General features: G+C 39.0%; 1 protein-coding gene across 1 annotated transcript in view; it reads right to left on the bottom strand.

Moving 5' to 3' along the window:
* Positions 1 to 2,619: 2,619 nt before the first annotated feature.
* Positions 2,620 to 22,822, bottom strand: part of LOC139737846 (ras guanyl-releasing protein 3-like) — a 126,371-nt gene continuing 106,168 nt past the window's right edge. Inside the window, exons 8-17 of the mRNA XM_071648522.1 lie at positions 21,471 to 21,587; positions 19,759 to 19,856; positions 19,577 to 19,578; positions 11,944 to 12,119; positions 10,413 to 10,493; positions 8,987 to 9,091; positions 7,409 to 7,524; positions 6,153 to 6,571; positions 4,633 to 4,967; positions 2,620 to 2,904 (exon numbers count right to left, since the gene is read on the bottom strand). Coding sequence (XP_071504623.1) covers positions 2,734 to 2,904; positions 4,633 to 4,967; positions 6,153 to 6,571; positions 7,409 to 7,524; positions 8,987 to 9,091; positions 10,413 to 10,493; positions 11,944 to 12,119; positions 19,577 to 19,578; positions 19,759 to 19,856; positions 21,471 to 21,587 — 1,620 coding nt within the window. The 3' untranslated portion in view covers positions 2,620 to 2,733. The remainder of the gene's footprint in view (positions 2,905 to 4,632; positions 4,968 to 6,152; positions 6,572 to 7,408; positions 7,525 to 8,986; positions 9,092 to 10,412; positions 10,494 to 11,943; positions 12,120 to 19,576; positions 19,579 to 19,758; positions 19,857 to 21,470; positions 21,588 to 22,822) is intronic.

Raw genomic sequence — 22,822 nt, 5'->3', positions numbered from 1 at the left:
ATTTTTCACGTACAAATGATTTTGTCAAAAATCTGAAACAATTTTGGTCTCAATGCATTCTTTTTCCTTTAATTCTTGTATGAACTGCACTTTAAAAAAAAAAAAATGTGGTGTTCCTTCCAAAAGGATGGGGATTAAAGTTTGATATTTTCCCTCCATTTTATTTCCCTCCAAAGATAAAGGTCTGAATCTGTTGAACAGAAGGGCTGTGATGTCACTGCAAAATCTTGGCAGTGAGTTTGAGGCATAAAACTTCCAACGGTATGCTGTGAATCTGGCTCCACGCAAAGCATACTTCAGACATAAATAAATGCTTTTAGGTTTTTGTTTCTGTTTCTGTATAGGTTTTATTTTGTTTTGTTTTGTTTTGTTTTCTGCAGACAGACACAAAGGCTGTTGGTTGTATGGTATCAGCCATTCCAGTTGTCTTGTTTAGGTCATACAGATTGAAATACTAAGCCATAAAGAACCCACCACCCACATTACCATGACCCCAAATGAATCAAAATTATATGCTTGGATCTTATTCACGTTTTTGTGCATATGTATGTTGTATGAAGGTAAATGTAACTGTCCGAACCCTGATCTTGAACAGAACCTTTATTACGGCATTATAGAAGACTGCCCAACAGAAAGAGTGAAGGCTGTAAAATGAAGTGATCTGTCTTGAAAACAATAATTAATGAAATGATCAGTTGAGAGGGAAAAGGATCTCTCTTAAACTGCACACAGCATTAGCATCTTTCTGCTTCTTAAACTGTCTAAATGTTACATAACAAGTAGATATTATTCACGGAAGAGCCGGTACAAGCCTTCCAACTCTCCTTCCTCGTAAAGCTTATCATTGCATCTCTTTCGCAGCATTATGGTGTAGTACAATCAATGTTATCACATAAAGTAACACCAGTGAAAAAAGATAACTGGGGGTGTTTCATAAAGCTGTTCGTAAAGTTACAAATGACTTACGAGCGACTGATGATCAGTTCTTGTGCTGAATTATGGAAATTCTGATAAGTATAGCACATCAGAACTGATCACCAGTCGCTCATAAGTTGTTCATAACTTTACGAACAGCTTTATGAAACAGGGCCCTGATTTGTTTCATTCAAAAGCATCTAAAAAGTGTATGCAGTTTTCCTTGAGATAGAAAAGCAATACAGAGCTATTATTGTGAGTGTGTGTAAGCAATTTGGGCAGTATGTCAGAAATTCACACTCCAGCATTGGCTCTGATGTGACATGTGCTGGCACTGTGCCTAAGACAGACTGTTGTGATGCTGAAGCAGATTGTCAAGTGGTCCTACAGCAAAGCCAATCAACTCTTAATGACTACCTAACCCCAGCAAACCAATGCCCCAAAATTAAGTCAAAGTGTCCCTCATGCTGATAAAGGAACTTATAAAAGCCATTGTATCCCCTGCCAAATGAAGAAAATAATACTCATTATTCCAATCTTGGAACTCAAGCGCGATTCATAAATAGGTACAAAAAAAATCTCAGTTCTTCCTTCCTTCAGCAGTACTTGTCCATAGAAGAGGTATTTACACACAACTTCAGAAAATTAAAGATCTTAACACGCAGCATCTTTCAAATGACAAATTATCAAAAACATGAAATAACGAACCTTCCGTTTACAAAATAGACATCTACTGGCACAAAGTTTGCTCTTGAGATTCGATACAACTTACGAAGACATTTCATCAACTTTTACACACCATACCTCTCATCTTGTGTTTCTTACCCTGGTCAATTAAAAAAAAATATCTCAGAGTCAGCCTGTAGACAAGGTTAAAGAGAGACTTCATACATTGAATGGTAAAAGCTTTGCGAGCTTAGACACTTGTTCATGTTTTGCATCCAATGGTTAAACTAGTCTTGTTCTTGTTTTTTTCGTCAGGAGACAGCGCACTGGGAAGTAGATTGTCGACAAACCTCCATCAAAGTCCACATAAATGCACCATGGGAGACATTGTGCTATTCATGAGTGTGGTTTGTTTGTTTGCCTGCTTTTGGTGTTTTTGCCAGGCCCAACAGTACGCTGCAATCTTCGGAGCCAAAGGGTGTGGTCTGTACGGGATCTAGTGATGCACCTCCAGCAGTGAGAAGCATCAAGGTTCCAGAGTTCGCAAGGTTTGGCTCGAAAGGAATGATCGTAGCGTAGTCGTATCTCTTGCATATATTCCCTCCAGCAGAGTCTGCTTGTCTTTCCATATGCATGTTAGAAAATCTCTGCTTTTCTCTATCTACAAAACATCTGTCAATGTCTCCAGTACACTGATTTTTGAAAATGAAAAATAACAAAACAAAACAACAATGAGAAGTTCAGCCTTGCTCAAAATAAATGTTCTTTTTCTGGGCAAAACCACCAGAATAAAAAAATAATAATAATAATTATAATGACGAAATGAAAGAGCAGTTCTTGTCCTTTGCTCAGCAAGACAGCATCTGTCAGTAGATCAGCCGTTAATGCTGCTAGCACATGTACCATGACACACAGCACACTTGGGTTTCAGTTCCGAATTAGGGTGAGGAATGTCTTCATTAAAACTAGGTGCACTCCATCACTTTGTACATGAATGTATATATATATATTTATATCTATATATATATTTGCATTGTAACCTTAAAGAGTATTTTCTATTTGTTGTTGTTGTTCTTTCAGCCATTGAGTCGAGGAATTCCATCGCAGAAATCGTCAAGATCACACTGCTGTCCCACGCCTTGGGGTTTACGTCTATACTGTTGTGTCCTTCTGCACATGAAGCGAGTCCATTTGGTCTATAATGAAGGACACCGTGTGTCTCTTGATTGTTTCTAGATGGCGCTCTAGCTGCTGAATTCGCTGCTGCATGCTGCACATTTCCTGTTTCAGTTTGGTGTTCTCCGCCCTCAGTGCGTCACGGTCCTGACAGGAAACGAACAGTGAGGAAGAAAGAGCAGTAAGACAACTGAGAAATTATGGTGTCACTTTAATACACTCAATACTCTGTACTTGTGAAAACTGTGAGTTTCTTTCTCTTCCTTTATTATTAAGTAACTTATAGAGCAAACTTTTTCAGTACGGTTTTGGTTGTTGCAGCACTTAAATCTGTTGGCAGAATATGCTCAGCTTTAGCTTAGAGAAGCATGTCATCAAAGGAGAATGCCTCTTCTGTACAACAATAATCAAGTGAACAGAGTTGGATATAGGAGAAAACGACAACCAATTGCAATGTTGCAAATCATAATTACGATATCTAACACAAAATTGGCATCTCAAACTACAGTGTATACCCTTCTTCACGTCATACTCCTCATCAATTTGTGGTTTAAAATCATGCATTCTTTCTACTGTTTCAAGTCACACATTTTCTCAATGAGTGAAGTTCTCTGAAGGCCAGCCAAGAAAGTTTTGTCGTTACATATTTTGTGGTAAATACAAAACTGACTCCTTCAATTACACATTCTTTTGATTTTCCCATTCACTCTATACGCATGAAGAAACTAGAAATGTCGCTACGGCGACTGGTATGCCTCCGCCATAATGCATGGTTCTCCTAATAGGTCTATAGTACAATGTCTTGACAATGTGTGATGACAGTTTCACACAATTGGCAAAATATTAAAATGACAGGTTTGCCACAAATGTGCTGAATGTTCACTTTCCTAGAACTAGGTTCAATTGGGTGAATGATTAAAATGTCAGAGTGCAGGTATTTGGGGGAACTGATGATTTCTACTTGACTTTTGACCCTTTTATAAGTTTATGCATTGAGTAATTTTCAAGGTATTAAGAAAAAGTATAATTTCAGTATCAAATGGTAAAATAGTATTATCTAAACCTGGCCTTTGACCTTTGACCTCACAGTTCCAAAGAGAATTACTGTCAGGTAGAACATGCATAAATATGTAAGTTTCATGATGATAGCTTGAGTTACTTTCGAGATATGGAGGAAAAAGTGCAATTTAGCACTTTCACTTGACCTTTGACCTTTTGACCTTTGGGCAAGAAACTTCCCACAGAATATAATATTGGGTAATACATGCATACATCAAGTTTTTAAAAAAAAATCCTTCAGGCATTGCATAAATATAAGGAAAGTAGTGATATTTTGAGGAGTTGACCTTGACCTTTGACCCATGACCTTTGACCCATGACCCCCAACTTCCCTAGATAATCACTGCCCATCAGTACATGCATATATACTAAGTTCCATGAAGATACCTTGAACCATTTGCGAGATATGGAGAAAAACATGAAATTTCAACCTATTTTCTCACAAAATAATCTGTGACATTTGACCTTTGACCCCGTGACCCTAAAATCCAAATAAAGTATTATCCCCCCAGGATATACCCTTATACCAAGTTTGATGTAAAACCACTACACGGTTCTTGAGATATCGACAAAAACAAAACGGGACGGACGTATGGACGTACGGACGTACGTACGGACGGACGGACGACCCGAAAACATAATGCCTCCGGCCACTTCGTTGGCGGAGGCATAAAAAAAATAGGGGGAAGAAATATTTTCTCCACAAGCAGTGTCGCATCCATGTGTACAAAAGGATTCAAGACTGCATAATGATAATAACCACAAGCACGGTTCCTGTATAACAGGCCCAGCTTGGAAGAGCGAGGCTACCCTTACCCCTTCGGCCACCACAAGCTTCTCTCTCAGGTCCGTCTTCGAGGCCTTGAAGAAGACGCTGGAGTCGGAGCCCGCGGTGCTCCCGTGGTCGCCGAAGCTGCTGCTGCTGTCGTCCTCGCTGAGCTCGCTAAGCCGCCGGCCGTTGCAGATGATGCCCCCGTGCTCGTGGGGGTGCTCGATGTCCATCTCGTGGTCGTCGCTCTCCTTGTCCGACTCCGGCGGCGTGTTCGGGATGAGGTCCTCCGTCTGAGTCGCCGTCTCCGTGAGGCGGGACGACTTCTGCCGCAGGGAGATCCGCCGCTTGTCCTCCCATGACATGTTCTTTACTTTTACCACTAGAAAAACAAAAGAGGCATGGAATTTGTACATACTTTAAAAGATATTTGTAATAAAACACTCTCTCATTTGATCCTTCATGGAGCATATGGTTGTCAAGATAAAACTTTTAAAGTAACTCTCCGTGTTATAAACATGTATACGTAAGTGTGAAAAGATTTTTCATTCCATAAAACTACACAATGCAAAATATTTTCATAGATGATACGGAGTACAGGGTAGTGAAAATTCATCAAGACTTCTAAATGCAATCACGTTTTGTGTTTATACACATATCATCAACTTATTCAGTATCTTTCTTAGTAAACTAAAGTATAATGATGAAATAAAGCTAACATCCTTCTCATTCATTTCTCTGCAAGTAATTTATGGTTTGCTTGACACACTTGTCACTCCTTTACTCTATGCAAAAACAAGAGATGTAAGCATAATATAAATAGCACAATGAAAATCATTCATCTGTACTCCCAGGAAATTTCAACATTTCAATTATCTGAAGTTGACACACATTCCTCCTTGGTCTTTTTGATGAATACATTTTTGGAGATTAAAGGCATTATTTACCATTTGCAGATGAAACAAAAGCCCAGCTTTAGTGCTTCAAAATAGTTCTAAAATGTGAATTAAGGATAGAAACAACCAAAGTAAAAAATTGAATCAGTACAGTAAATGTTAGGTATTGTTGAATATACAAAATGTGAATAATAGGTATAATAAAAATGTTTCTAGACTAAACCGTCTACAGTTATGGTTTATTGAGAAAAATAGTGATATCTCCTTATATTTTAGGCTTTATCGCAAAATCTTTATATGGTAGGATGTTTTGTGACAAAACTGACCTACACATACACATCAAATGTGATATCTCAAATATTTTTAAAATCACTGTTCCCAATGGTAAACAGAACCTTTAAGAAAATGAAACATATACTGTATACGCCGAATATTTCGCGAGGTTTTTACTGTCATGAATTTCACGAGTCAGGTGCTATTCGCGAAATTAAAGATGCGCGAAAATATTGACTCTGATCCCGATGTGAATGTAACGAATGCGTGTACACTACTCCGTTCAGTACAGGACTCCACGATCACGAATTTAACCACTCGTGAAATCGTCGGGAAGTCCCGATTTATTCGAGCTTAATAGACAATACTGAATACAAAGACCAGTCTCTCACCTCCACCATTACTCGTCTCTTTGTGACCATTCAGCCCGTTCATGCCGTTAACCCCGTTCACGATGGGGCCCCCGCCGTCCATGGTGTGGCGGCGCTGCAGCGCTCCGGCGTTGGGCGAGGACTGCGAGAGGCCCGCCGAGGCGGACGCGGAGGAGACGATGACGCTACCGTTGAGGCCCTGCGACTTCTTGCTGCGGCACTCCATGACGACACGCTCCTTGCAGTGCTTGTGGGCGTTGATGCCGCAGATCTTGCACTTGTGGCCCTGCTTAATGAGGCCCCAGAGCAGGCCCGTGCAGTGCACGCAGAAGGTCGGGCTGAAGTAGGTGTGCACGCTGAAGTTGTGTTTGAAGCTGGTGCTGAGGGCCAGGCTCTGGGCCCGCACGAAGTAGGACTGCATCTCTGATTTACTGATCAGCCCATCTCTCCTGCAGGGGGTGGAGAAGGAGGAGATGGGAACGGAGATGGGTTAGGGATGAATGATGGAATGATCATGAGGATATTACAGGGTATCTTAAAGAATTTTGCTACAGAAATTTGTAATCACTAGTATGACCATCTGAGTTTCACTGCACATAATGTATTGGAGAGAAATTAGGTGGAACTGGATTGATTCTTTAAACAGATACAAAATTAAATTTTCACAAAATTTGCCAATTTGAGAGAATTTCTTTATTGTGTTGCCAACTTATAGATCATTTATACTTATAGCAATTAAGAAACTAATGAAAATTTGTAACATGAACAATTATTCACAAACATCAAAGTGGTCAAATTGAAGAGATTTGTCATTGTCGATGTTTTTATATTTCACAGGGTGACCCTATTAAACATTCGCAAAAAGTTGTAACATTTGTCATAAGAAGATACATAACAAAACTTCAGAAATGTATGTTCTAGGACTAGTTGCTTTTTAACTGGCATTAAAGAGATCAGCTGTAGTGTAAATATTGTCAAGAAGACAGTAAAACCAGACATTTTCACCTGCGTGAAAATTTTGCAGATTTTGCAAAGAAGCAACAATTTGCGAAATTATAAATGCATGCAAAAGTTTTTGTCTACGCAAACCCGTACATGTAGCTTACTCGTAATTTTGTCATGGTGGGCAATTCGTAAAAGTTTCATGCCACAAATGTTTCTGGTTTTACGGTATTGTCTCCGTCATGTTTGAAAAGTCGTCAACAGAGGGCGCAGTCTCCACTAGCCTGGGGACTAACATTAACTAAACTGCAGTGATGATCAGACATTGAGAATCAACCCACCTGTCAGCATCCAGCACACAGAAGGACTCCATGAAGGGGAAGTTGCTCGCGATGCTCTGAAACTCGCTGTAGGTGATGTAGCCATCCTTGTCGTGGTCGTAGTTCTTGAACACACCCTGCACGCAGAGGAGTAAAACAACTGACAGTTTTGGAATGGAGTATGCGCAGTTCTTCAGCCATATATTCACGCTACCTGGTGGTTGATTCATCGTTGACATTCAAATAGTCATAATTTTCATATCAACTATTTCTTTGTTTGTCTGATATTTACGCCCTCTGCTGATGATGATTTGTAACTTTTATTTCAATGCTTTTGCTTTCAATGTTTGTTTGTTTGTGTGTGTGTTTTGTTTTGTTTTGTTTTAGTGGGGGTTTTTTCGCATGGGGGGGGGGGGCGGGAAATTCTGCATTACGAGGTGGGAAACCTTCTGGTAAAAGGTCGCAGGGTTCTTTGAATCAAGCCTTGGAAGTTGATTTACTACACCAGACTATTGTGCCCTCGGGCCATGAGTCTAGTGGGCAAAATTTGTGTGTGTGTGTGTGTGTGTGTGTGTGTGTGTGTGTGTGCGTTTTGCAACTGCATGTTGAGATGAAGAAATTCTTTTATCAAATCCAGTCACCTTTTCCTTTCTCATTAGCGTACAATACTTGAACTTTCTCGGCCTCAACCCAGTTTCTGTACCTGCGCATCCCGGGGGCGTGATTGCATCGCGCAGGAAGCGAGACGAGCAAAGGCGCCAATTTTAGGTTTTTCTCCATGAGCCGTCATTAAATGACAATTTATATCTTGCTGCCGAGGGTCGCTGGACGTCCCCGTTTCTCTGCAACATTCACAGACAGCTGTAAGACTTCGGGCCTACATGTGGCGGCTCCACTCATGATTTCTTTGAATTAGGACGATGATCTGCTTTTCCAACTTTTCCAGATGGATTAGAAAATAGGACAGAGCTCATGGATGTCCCTCGGAGACCTCTTTCTTTTCTTTTTTTTAACCCATTGAGGACGGACTGATTTTGCTGCAACACACATTTCCCATAGACACCTGCCCGAGTTAAGTCGGGACTCGTCTTCACCGGGTTAAACAATATATCATCTGTACTTGCTACTACCTGAAAGAAGGCCACTTTTATATACTGGTATTAAACAGAATTGCATGGACATGATGCCTGTAATACACAAGTTGATGAACATCGTTTCCTTCAAATCTGCCTAAAATGGGTTTCTCTTTACCGCCATTAAGACCTAGATTGCTTGTAAAATCCATAAAATCCTTAATCATATCTTCATATATCTTATGCACACATTATCCTACACTATGTATGCATGATATGATAATGGACTCTGAAGGTACCATGTAATGTCTGATCAAATCTGATACCCCACAGTGCTGTTAAAAATGCATGGAGAAAAAAAAAAAGGCCAGGCTAGCACTGTTCCTTTAACCCACTGTTGACTGAAACTTTGTAGATCCTCTGCAAAGTCTATGGTAGTCTTATATTTAAGCAATCAATGGATTTTAAAGGGATTGTCATCACTAATCCACTTTCGTCAGGGAAATCTTCCAAAGGTGTGGCTTACCTCCACCATGGCCGACACATGTTTAGTTATCGTCTCCTGGTCTGCATGCCTTGACCCGCCGGCAGCCCACTCTGGGAATATCGCTGGCTTGGTCGGGGTAGGAGGCTGTTTCAAAAATGTGCACAAAAAAAGTTATAATAATAACGATACTAATAATAAAAAGAAAAGGAAAAAATGAGATTTTAGATGTCTGCGGATATCTGTAAGATTAACTTCAGAAAATGTGGACTCGATAGAAAATTTTGCCAATCCTGATCATTGCCAATTTAAAGATGGTTTACATAAATCATGTCATTTCTTGTATAGTTCAGTGGAGAATTAAATATGCAAAAATTTGGACATTGCAAATATATTTTACACTTTAAGTATTCAGCGTTTTAGCATGCCGCTGCCTTTTATAATGCACATAAAATGCACTTTTCTCAGCAAAGCAATCTGCAGTTCAGCATAATTTCATGAAATCTCTATAACGGAAATAGCCATAAAATGATCGGTGTTGCGTATGATCAAATTACGTGGATTCATCGAATAGACTAATTGACGTCATTGACATCAGCTCTTCCTATTCACATCCAGACGATTTATCTCTGAACTGTAGCTATAATGACCACATTTCAAGAATCTCATGAATATATGCACTGCTGCTGTCTTTGCTGAAGGCAGCCGTGGAAAAAAACAAAAATCAGATCAGCAAATGCCAAAGCCAATTCACAGAATATGTGATTTGCGCACGTGAAAAATGAAGGTCATTTAAGAAAGTTTTTTTTATGAACTTGCCATTGACTTCCAAATGGAAAGAATCCTCAGGGAAGCTCTGTCTACAGTATCTGTTTTGTTATACAGTGTACTCCCATTATAATGAAGTCCTTGGGACCGGCAGTTTTCTTTTGTTCTATCGAAATTTCATTATAGCCGAACAAATAAACAATAAAAAAAAAGGGAAGATAATGTTGCGGCCTGAATTTCTATTTCGTTGTAACTGGAATTTCATTTTAACCGTGTTCGTTAAAACGGAAGTACACTGTATGTTTATACTAGTTGGAACATACATGTAGGTGAAAGTGATTCATCAACAATGTTTCACAAAGCTCTCCATGAATTTCATTGACAATGATTACAAAGATGGCGTATGCACGCTTCATCACAAGATCGTTCTATGTTATTTGAAAGTCTGTGGTGTAGGGGCCATTTTGTCAGAGAATTCCTGAAAATGTCACTGATTAAAATGACCACAGTGTTCAACAACCCACAATGAATGGAATAAACTACATACACCATACAAGATGAAAGCAAATACTTTTTTTAATGGTACTATAAATTCACTTTTTTTTAAATATATACGTCATATAAGGAAGAGCTTAATGATGATTTCTACTCATCTGCGACAAGTGGCAAAGTGCAAGGGACAAAAATTTGGCCTACTCACCGTGCTTGTGGAATTCCTAGGTTCCCTTGCTAGGGAGAGCTCATAGATTTCATCTTCTGTATATTGCAGGTCTAGTGATGCCTGTGAAAGGGGGGGAGGGAAGCAAAACAGATAATGTATTATGTTCTGCAGTCACATAGTGATATATAGATAGATAGATAGATAGATAGATAGATAGATAGATAGACAGATAGATAGGTAGATTGATAGGTAGTTAGATAGATAGATAGATAGATAGATAGATAGACAGATAGATAGATAGATAGGTAGATAGACATAGACAGATGGAATGATACAAAGATAGATAGACATAGATAGATTAATAGATAGATAGATAGATATTCGTCTTATTGTGTATAAGTTTGCATGAGTGTGTGCTTTTAAGATATACAATGTATGTACGAACATGGACAATGATACTGTGAAGCCACCTTTAAAAATACATACGTACTGTAAGTAGGTGTATGCATTTAGTTTTTGATGGGAATGAGAATGACTTCACCATACTTTAATGCCCTCTATCATTCTGCTGTCCTTGTACCTCTGATATGACCTGCTGCTTAATATTGAACAAATGTAAGGACACACGTGTGAACGTGGTTTTGGACATGCTGTAACAACAATCCAGTCGGCTTGTTGAAATATTATTCAACAGCCCACACATGACACGTTTACACAGTTGTGTAAACAGGGCATTGAGCAGACAGCAAACATATTTCATCCAAAATAGAATCAATTTGTGCTGTATGTCCTAGAGGGCATAAAACCATATGTTGCGGCCACGCACTCTCACGTGGGATTCTACGAAACGCAGAGCGAGATGCGACTGCTGCAGCTACAAAGCTCCCTGATGGGCCGACAGATTGTTTGGGATCCACGTGATCTCCACATCCCCCACACATTCACTTCTGAGAGTGTGCAAGCCTTTGGCATGATGATCTGGGTTATCTCAAAGTTGTTTCGCTTCAAAAATCATGTGCCAAATGCGGGACTTTCATTTTCAAGCTGTTAATCTGTTTAAACTCTCATACACACATCTGTATCACTGCTGTATTACAATTTTTGAGATTGAAGTTTAAACTAAAACCACACAAAACCAAAACTTCCAAGGCCAAAAACTATAGGACATGGTTAACTCTCTCAGTCCCATTAGGAATTTGTTCTATACAATGTTAAAAGGATTTGATAATGGTGCTTCCGTAAAGGGTTTACCCTTTCACAGACTGCTGCAAATACCTCAACATCTTTAGTAACATTTCCTAGATATACAGTGAACATTGATATTGACAGAGACGTGCAGGTCTACAGCGCTCACCTGAGCAGCACATTTCACTTTCACAGCACCATACCTGGTGCAAAATATTTCAAAAATCTTGAGATAAATCTTGGGGATTGCTGCATACAACCCTTTCAGCAACACCCCCATCGAGGTTAACAAATGGTACTGTTCCATCAGAAGAAAGAAACTAAACACTAAACTAAAATCAAGGAGAAACAAGTAGGCAGGGGAAGTCCCTCATCGGTCACTCACCCTCAGCATGTTGACCAGGTCCATGTTGGCGGCTAGCGGCGGCTTGGCGTTCTGGAGCTGCATCAGCTCGGCGAAGGTGACCGAGAGCTGTGCCATCTTGCGCATGTTCAGCTGACCGTCGTCCATCTTGTCTTGTAGCGCCGTGTGGAGCAGAATCAGATCCTTGAGATGCACGCCTGCAGGAGCAAAAGAGAATCCACCACAAAAATGAAATTGCCATGGCAACGTTTAGAGTGATCGGGACTGATATCTTTTTTTTTTCCCACATGGATCTTTTGTTTTAGTTTTGTCCCTGTTTGGTTGGTAAATTTGAAGAAGTCTCATACCAATGAATTTGAAGCATGAGGACATTTAACATCTTCTTTGTTTGAATAAAATCTTTCTGAATGATTTGTGAGTCATCTAATGAACACTTCTAATTTGTTTGCAGCATATTTTGTTTGATATAGATACCAACACGCAGAACAACAGGAAAAACATGCTTTGAAGTGGGTAGCAGGGGAAAAGTTACATTTAACAGACATAGGGAAAGTCTACAGTAATGATGGGAATGTCTACAGTAATGATGTGAAGGTGAATAGATTAACATTTCAGTAAACTGTACATGTTTTTGGATATTCTGTGATCCCTTTTTCTTTAATTATCATAATTTGATTCCAATAATCCCGCAGTGATCCCACGGGAAGATTAGGAAGGGAAAGAGCATTGCGCCAGCATCAATTTCAACAACTGAAGGCGCGACCTAGAAAATTTGATATTTGCATGCGACACTGATATAAAGACATCTCATGTAACTTGGAAACAGCCTAATCACATCACTATCAACTCAATTAAGTGCCATGCAAGCAGCATGAGGAAGGGAGCGAGGGAATGACTACCAAAAAGAAGGAAAAAAAACAACACAATTACCAAACTTTTCTCCTGCAGCATATGAACAGACAGAACTCGCGTCTCGAGAATGTGCTCTTACAATGGCAGGGCAGAAATTATATTACTTGTTACAACACAGGCCTTCTACCTCAGGACTACAAAATTGAAGATTTATCATTGCTATCTGGCACACCCACCAGGTAAGCACTTTCCATTTAACCAACAACCAACGAAAAACAAAACAATTCAATGTCAATCGACAGCTGTTAACTTACATGCAAACTTTACAGAAATAACCATCAGGCCCAAGGCTATTTCCTATGAAATGAATTCTCATTAAGACCATTAACACAAAGCAAAAAAGTAATAATGATAATAGTAAGAAGAAAAGTTATTAAAGACATGCTTGTTAGTAGACTACCATAGATAATTTTCTTCTTCTACTATTTAAATGCTTCCAAATCTGCATGGGGGTGTGAATGCATTATAGTGCACAGAAGCTACATAGAAACATACAGGTTCTATTTTTCATCATTCAACCGTTCTCATTTCTATAGTGCAGCAGTTGCATTCTTTATGATCCCTCCTCATTCAAAGATATACATAAAATCATACTGACAGGTACATCATCTTCACACACTTGGAATTCAACTCGTATACTGCGCGAAAGATCGCTATAACCGGGGAGGTAAGACATCTCACCTCCCTGCTATAACACAGATGTTGTGCCTCTAAACATGCAGAGGTATTAATACACAGACCTATTTGTCTCCTCTTGTATTACAGCTGCCTACCACATGCTGTATATGAGGTACATTTGGCAGCATTTCTAATTTTTGTGAATTTTGTGAGATGACACATATTAAAAAAATGAACAGTTTGCAAAAATACTGCCTTACGCATACATGCATGCTGTATTGTATCCAAAGTTTGTTTGTTTGTTTGTTTGTTTGTTTTTGCAATGGGACGTTATTTAGTTCTCATTTCGTCACTTTGGTTCATGAATTCAACTATCTGCAAAGATGTCTTTCAACTATCTGCAAAAATGTCTTTGAAGTCCTGATTTATGTGTTTTATGAAAGTCCAGATTTGCACAATAAAACATTCTTACAAAATATAAGGCGTACACAGAAACCTAACCTGGGAAAGCTATTAAAGTATAATTAAGTTCTAATACAGCCAAAGTTTGAGGAGGAACCAATTATTGCAAGTGACTGCTGGAATAATAGCTCAGTGGGTTACAGCAACATGCAAGGGTACATAACGGACTGGTTGACACCCCACTTCAGTTCTGACTGTGCTCCATATCAATACTTCACTTTAATCCTTAACTTTGCTATCATATAATGTGGGGCCTGTGTTTTTCAACCATTAAACTTCATTTGCACAAGCTTGAGTATATGCATTTTCATGCACTGTTATTACATTTTTTAAAATCTTCTGCATATTTTCAATCACATACCAAACAATCTTATAGGCTTCTGCACCCGAACGCTTAAGTGTCTCACCTCAAATGCAAATGAAGGAAAGTGAAGTGCAAAAAAACAACTGAAAAGGAAGATTGCTAGCATGCATCAAGTACGTGTAGGTGTAAACAGCTCTAGAAATAACAGATTAGCACAGAAGACAATACTATTCTACTCCATGCTCTCAATATCAAAAATAAGAAGGGACTTACCTCTAAACACCGCAAAAAATTTCAACAGCGGGGAGAAAGCAGAAGGAAAATAACAGAGGATGAAAGAAGTGTTAGTAAACCACTTCCAAAGGTTATAGTGACCCCTGATTACCAAGTTGGCACTCAACATGAGAAAAATTGCAGACTATTTGTGAGATTGAAAATCCTTGGATCATCATTTCCGCTCCATTTACAGCAATATCATGGCAATTATTACGATTATCATCATCATGACAATCATAATTTCAAAAATTGTTGTTTCCACATCCTCATATGACTACCAGATGCAACCATGTAGTGGTAGTCATAGTGGTGGTTAGTAGTCCCAGTAGTACCAGCTCCAGAAGTACAAATAGTAGTTGTAGTAGTACTACAATGTAGCAGTGGAAGTACTGTACCTGTAAAAGTGGAAATTTTCGCGGTGTTGAAATTTGTGTGCATTTCGCGCGACCAGAAACTAGCGCAAAATCAAAAACATGCAAATATTTTTGCTGTCATATGTTCAAGAAGTTGAAGTCTTGATTCCGTGGAATTAAACACGCTAAGCTCTTCTTACCCGGCTGAGCACGAAAAATGAGTCAGACGAAAATATCCACTTTTACAGTACATGTAGTAGTAGTAATGTTAGCAGCAGTAGTGGGAGTAGTTGTAGTGATATTGGTAGTAGTAATAGTAGTACTAGTAGGCCTACTAATTATAGTAATTGTAGTAGTAGACCAGTAGTAGTAGTAGTAGTAGTAGAAGTAGTAGTAGTAGAAGTAGTAGTAGTAGTAGTAGAAGTAGTAGTAGTAGTAGTAGTAGTAGCAGTAGTAGTAGTAGTAGTAGTAGCAGTAGTAGTAGTAGTAGCAGAAGAATTGCAAATGTAATAGTAGTGAAGTTGCAGCAGTAGTAGCAGTAGAATTCATACTGCCAGTAAAAAATAGCAAAATAATAAGATGATCATATAATTATGTATCCCTTTTGGTTAATATTGATGCAACAAAAGACAAGTAAATCCAATCTTTCAACCCCCTATGAAACTGGATGAGCTGGTTTTGTTCGGATCAACTCACAGGTGATAAGGAAAAATGAATTGCTCTACAGGAATGCAGCGTCTGCTTAGATACAAGTCCTGTTTATTTCTTGTGTTTTAAGCTTAGTACACCCAAAAGGCAAGACTACGTGTATCATGTGCACCAGTAATGGAAGTTTTCAGTCAGTATTACCAAGGGGGTTACTGTGACATGGGGCAAATTTTTCTTTGGAGCATCAAAATAAAAACAAAAAAATCAGTGGCGAATCCAGGGGGGAGCGCACTGGGCATGCGCCCCCTCTTTATTTTTTGTTAAAACAAAAGAAATAAAAAGGAAAAATTGGGGGAGGAGTACGTGCGCCCATCCCTTTAATTTTGTGAAGGTGCCTCCTCTTTATGGAATTCCTGGATCTGCCTCTGGAAATGGTTACTCCTCAATTCTATCATAATCAAAACATGATGAAAATGGTGTTCACACTCATTTTTTTTATCACCTAAATCTAATTTATCAAAATTTTATTAACAACACAGCATTCAAATTGTTGGTATGAATACATATATACACACATATATTACATACAGGATAAAAACTTTCCATAGCAAGATATTAAATACTTTTGAACAATAATAACCATGTCACTATATACTTTTTAATGCTACGAAGAAAAAAGATCCCCAAACCCCACCTTAAATCTGTCACTGCCTTATGCCTGCTTGACATTGGACATATCATCCATGTTAATCAAAATTTTTTTACAGGACAAATAGTCACACGAGCCAACAGCATTTGAGCAGGAACATGCAAGCATCAATGACCCGCTCTTGTTTCGCCACCCAACCATAACGGCTCGGGGTTTTTTTTTTGTTGTTTTTTTTAAGGGACGGTTGCACTTTCCATAAACAGAGCCGGGAAATGACAACAAATCATTAGCGGCCAAAGGAGGGCCCAATGAGGCGAGGCGACGGGAGTGTGCCGCGATCAAAACAAGGGCATAAATCATCCCCTCCTCTCGATCCCTCTGACGTAGACCAGGCTGGTACAGAGAGTGGTGTTACTGTATTTCACCGCTCCAGAAAAGACTGGTGCTCAGACTGGTAGCCTGTATGCACTACTAATGAACATCGCTGTGCATTAACTCTTTATAGGGCTTTTTACACTTGCAAATTTTGCTTAGTCCCATACCAACGGTGGGGCTAAGGGGGGGCCTTAGCCCCACCGTTGGTACCGGATTTTCCTTAGCCCACTTTCTGTTTACACTTGTTTTTGCCAAAGTGGGCTAGCTCCACCGATAATCCCTTACTATCTGGCCCTGCAAAAAAGCAGGGTTAGCACCGCAATTGCGGTACTAACCCCACAATTGCGGTGCCAAGCAAGCGAGTGTACACAGAACGAAAAAATAATCCGGGGCTAAGCGAAGGAGACGAAGTCCGACCCCCACTGACCAATCAGAAATGAGGTAATCAAGTGCAAATGAATATTCATGTGGTTTGGAAAGTACGGGACTAAAATATACGAGTGTAAAAAGGTCAGTTTTCTCCTTAGCCCAGAACAAGAGCTTAGTACGGGACTTATTGGCGAGTGTAAAAAGCTGAAAAAATTAGTACAGGACTAACAATAGTCCTGGGTCAGAGAAAGTACGGGGTTAAGAAACACAAGTGTAAAAAGGGCTGAAGTGCCACGTTCGCACACCCGACTCAGTCGACGGCGTGCCAACTTCGCATATTCTTCTGCTCAAATGCACAAACCCGCCCAAAACGGTAGATAAACCGCCAAATGCCACACTACAATGAAAACGTTTCTCGCAATTCCATTCCTCTCACATACAGCTTCCATTTTATGTGGTGATTCATTAGCAAGCGATGTTCACTACTAGATTTGCCTGTGTTATTCTAAGTTTCAGCCAATGCTTTGTGTGCAAAAGTCATGCCTGTATACAATAATGTAGCTACTGGTCATTTGAAAGAAAAAAAAAATCATAGATGTGTCATACAATTTACATCAAAGCAAAGCTTGACATTTTCTCTACAACTTTGCTCACTACATGTCCAGCTGAACAGAAATCTGTTAAAGTTACATATATATGTGAAAAACGGAATGTTTTGCCAAAGCATGACCACCATGGCACATGAAGAGTTAATTATCTATCTCAGACACAGAGAATACCTTTCTGACAGAGGGTGGGATACTGCTCCTCTAAAGGCTCCTCAAATTTCCTTCAAAGTTTTGCACATAGGGTGAAGTCACTCTTCCAGAGAGAACAAGGACATAGAACCCTTTAGATCTATCTATTTTCTATTCTTGATAAAAAAACAGAGAGAAGCTGCCCTGAAGAATACTTTAAAGATTTAATTTTCCTCCACTTAAAAAAAAAATAAATAAATAAATAAAAGGTTTGTTGTAGCCACCTCCTGCAAGCCCTTCAGAAATACCTCCTAAATTTCATCCCAAACATCTAGGCAAGCAAAGATGCCTAGAAGTTTATGCACAATTTACTAATCATTCTCATAAAATTCACTAATAGTGGATTGTTTTGCGCAGAAACACACAATAATTTATCACGAAAAATATACCAATAAAGCAGTACTTTATTAGGTCAGAAAAGTAATCATATGCTGGCATTACTAATAATTACTAATAGTTTACTAATAGTTGGTAGCTATGGGTAGGAATGTAGCGCAGTATGTATGAACACAGTAGGAAATCATGATATAGCTGGGGCTGTGTTTATGTTCATATTCTTCAACTTCTTCATGAATATCTCAGAAATTTCAGCACAGAGTACATGTGGAGTACCCTTCTTATAATCATTTTACTAAGAATGGTTATCCCCCTGATATACAGCACAACAACAACAACAACAACAAATGAATGAATAGATAAATACACAACTGAACATCACACTCTGTGTTAAGTATGGATGAATGGATGCAATAACATGTCAAGTGATATTGATTTCCTGTCAAGATTTTTCTCTCAATTATGCATGATCTATACATATTTATGAGCTTGGCTGCATCAAAATTCCTCCCTTACTCCAAACTCAAAATCCATGCATGTCACGCTGTAATTACACTAAAAAAGAGAGAAAAAAAATTAAGGAAAAAAGAAGTAAAAAATGCAGATAATAAAATTTGTTTTGCAATCCTAAGGGTTTTGCCACTGATATACACCCACAACTCAAAATGCCTGTGTCGTGATATAAAAAACAAAATCACTCGCAGCTTTCATTTGCATTGGATTCATGGACTTTATGCTCTTTTCCTTTTAAAAGTGCGGGTTCGAATCCCATAAGGGTGCGAAATCTCTTTTAAACCCATGCAGGCTCTGTATCTTTCTTTTTATAGCAATCACAGCATCACCTGTATTTGGTCTGTGCTCAAATACGTACGCACAGCGCAATAATGTTTCGTCCACTTCAAAGACACAAAAGAAATATCCAATCTCATACTTAAATATCTTTTTACTGCAAGTACATTCCGTCCGAATAATCATGAGAGCGTTATCTTAAAGAATTTTAAGTAAGGGAATGTTTATTGTGATGTCAGAGGTGTGCAATATGGTGCAAAAACTATGAATTGATAAATGAGTTTCACATGGGAGTCATCGCAAATTGGTGACATCAGCCGTGCTCTATACATTTTTGCGTGACCAAAAGTGCACGGCTCAACAGCGACAGCATTCAGTGATATTTCAAAGTGCATGTCACATGAGGAGCAATTGACCAATCAAATAGGTAGAATCTTTTTATATGTTGCAAAATATGCAGTAATTTATGGTGCTGCATTCACTCTTTAAATAAGTTCCATTAATGGAGAATTGAATGGACAATTGAATATTCAGTTGAATGCAAACAATTATACCCATTGTTATATATGCTTGAAGTGACAATATCTTCTGCAAAACTAGAAAAAAAATCAACAACAAAAATTCCCTTTACCTTGCTCTTAGAGAGGTCTGCAGTCCATCCAAACTGGATGCTGGAACTCTAGTTGGTTGCAGCAACAACAGTCACACATACTATGTCAAGACACTGACTGTGTTTTTAAATCTTGCCACAATACAATAGCAACACCACTGCTACTGACAATGGCTGCAGCATTATCTTAAGGAAACTATACTTGTAGGTATCTCCTTGATAGTGCACGCACACTTTAAACATTCTTGGAGCAAAAGGATTCACACATTTCTCCTTGAAGGCGGACAGACAGTCTAATCAGTGTTGGGCAAATGTCAACAAGCGAGGGCAGTACTCACAGAATGGGGATTTTAAAGCCCCTTGCTTCCTGGAAGGCCTTGCGATAATTGCTGAAGTTACTCGCCGACGACAGTAGCTCCGTCATCTCTGAGATAACCTGCACAATGAGAAATAGACATTGCATATGAATAATAATAATGATAATAATAACAAGTTCTTATATAGCGCATTTCAGACTTGAAAAGAATTTCAATGCGCTTTACAAGCAAACAAACAAATTATACCATAATACAAAATATAGCAACAAAACTTACAATTTACCAAACACAATATATTACTCTACAATCACTATTTCTTAAATATAAATACATTAAAGGTCAGAGTTGCCAGTACTACTGAGAGATGACTTCAAATTCAACAATCATAGGCTACTTCGTAAAAATAGGTTTTGAGTTTTTGTTTGAAATTGTCTATTGGCATCTGACTTCTTAGTGGGTCTGGCAGAGAATTCCATAGAGTAGGTGCAGCAAAAGAAAAAACCCTCTCCCCATAATACTTTGTTCCAATGGTAGGTACAACAAGCAAGTTTCGAGCAGAGGATCGGAGACATCTAGTAGGCTTATATGGGGTTATGAGTTCTGTAATGTAGTGCGGGGCTGCTCCATGTAGTGCTTTGAAAGTGATGAGGAGGATCTTGTATTGAATGCGATATCTTATAGGAAGCCAGTGCAGATCTTGAAGGATTGGGGTTATGTGTTCACGTTTCTTGGCAAGTGTAACAAATACCAAATACACAGGATCAAGCATGAGACAAATAGATAGGTAGACACCAAAATGCATACACGCATACATATACATGCAAATATGCACATACATACATGTATGTGAAGTCAATTGCCCATAAAATAAACACACCCAGTACACAGGCATGCACATTACATACACATACATGCACATATTATATACAATGTACCTACATTATTAAACATAAATACATTCATTCCTACATGGACATATAATTTATGTCTTCATGGCTACATAGATGTATATATAAACATACAGATTGACAGACTGATAGGTAGATAGATTGACAGATAGATAGACAGAAAGATAGATACATACAAACATACATACACACTTACGTACATAATACATACCTACATTGTACATAGACATAAAAAGAAACTATGTTCATGTCATCTCCTATGAGTCCTTATAGAATTCAATACCTCACTACCATGTATAAAAGTATTTTCACATAGAAAGAATCACAATTAGAGAGCACATTCACCCATCAAGCTCTCAGAGTTATTTACATTTTGTACACCTGGAAGTTACAACACCTGCACACAGAAAGTATAAGAGTCTGTGCATTGTATATTAAAGTAACTCATAATGACCAAAAAGAGAAGAAAAAGCAATGAAATTCACGGTTGGTCCCAAAGGTACAATTTCATTGAAGGATTTTACAAGTTTAGCAAAGTGATACTACCAAGAAATGGTACATTTTCTCAGAAACCCACAAAGGTCAAAGTATTCTCTTTTTAAAGTCAAATGCACACATATACAGAAAAAAACTCCCCACCTCCTCCCCCTCCCCCAAGAATTGCGTATGATATGACGATCGCTTTCTCATGAGTTTTCAGAGAAGCTCAGATTACCGGAATGACATGACCAGACTCCCTAATCTGAAATCCTCCAGTAAACCTGTCAAGTGAGAATGCAGCAGCGCATATGCAGGTTGCTTGCAAGGACAGGATGGGGATCTCACCTTTTGCGTTTCGGACGAGACGTGGGCGTACGTTTGCCGTAGTCTCGCCAGCGAGCTGTGACTCAGGCCCCCGACCACCGCCATGAGGGTGTTGAAGTTGTTGAGCTGCCGCAACCTCTGTTCGGTTCAAAAATCAGACACGGGAGAGAAGAAGGAGGGAGGGATAAATGGTTTTAAATCTGCACAATTGAAAGACGTGACTTCCATGAAAACTAACAAAAAACAATTTACCGGCATATCATATTGCAAGCCTCATAATAGATTATACTTTTACACTACAAGGCTACTGCAGGCCAAAAGCTGAAGTAAAACAGCAACACAAAATATTTGTGACCCGCTTCAACAAAAGGATCCGAAAGTCGGGGGAGTAAAATTTTCTGAAAATTGCATGCTATTACTCCCTTCCTCTTCTACTTTAATTTCATATATAGCACAACCCATAAAAGTACTCAGTTGCGGAGATATCAATGATTTTATTAGCACATGTCAAGTGGTTGTGGAAATCAGCGTTTCGAGAAAAATGCCTTCAAAGTTTTCCTTCCGATGCTATCATGATCAAGGGGAGGTGAGACAGTTTTCACCGTTTGACAATAGAAGGTATGCTCCTAGTGACCTCTGCGATGTTCATTCAAGCTTAGCGCCAGCAGTCTACGCACAACCAATCAGTAATCAGAATGCCACGCACTGACCAATAAGATCACTCCTTCGTTGTCAGGGGCAGAGTCTGGCTGCGGCGCTAAATCCAAATCTTGGGACACGTTTCTGTTACGTTGAAAGTCGGAAAATCATGGCCCAGGAAACCACCGATTCTTGCCTTTCCTTTGATCATTTAGCTTCGAAATGTCGGCAGATGATAGACAAAACATTAGACTCCAATATTATGCCAAAAACAGATATCCGATTGTTTTGACCAATTTTGATGATGTGACTTCAAACTCGATTTTCTCGTCAGCGACTTTAGGATCCTTTTGTTGTAGCAGGTCACATTTTATATTGTACTGCAGGACTAATAGCTTCACAATATCCCCTTTTTGACAAATCAAAATATAGAGAATGACAAATGATTTAATAAGAATACCCACAGCAAGATTAAGTACTGTATACACCAAATATTTTGTGAGGTTTTTATTTTCCGCGAATTTTGCAAGTCACATGCTATTCGCGAAATTAAAGACACACGAAAATAATGACTCTGAAGCCCGATATGAATGTGACGCACACACATACATTTTTCCATTCAGTACAGTACTCCGTGACTGCCAATTCAACCACTTGCGAAATCGTTGGGACGTCCTGATTCGCGAAAATTTAGACTCGCTAGATATATGGCACATACAGTATTTCACCAAGAC

The sequence above is a fragment of the Diadema antillarum genome, unplaced genomic scaffold (assembly GCF_040938485.1).
Source record: "Diadema antillarum isolate AM-2024a unplaced genomic scaffold, OU_Dant_1.0 scf00000029, whole genome shotgun sequence".
NCBI classification, from domain to species: Eukaryota; Metazoa; Echinodermata; class Echinoidea; order Diadematoida; family Diadematidae; genus Diadema; species Diadema antillarum.
Note: the sequence above shows the minus strand (reverse complement) of the source record. Positions and strands in the feature narration are given on the sequence as shown.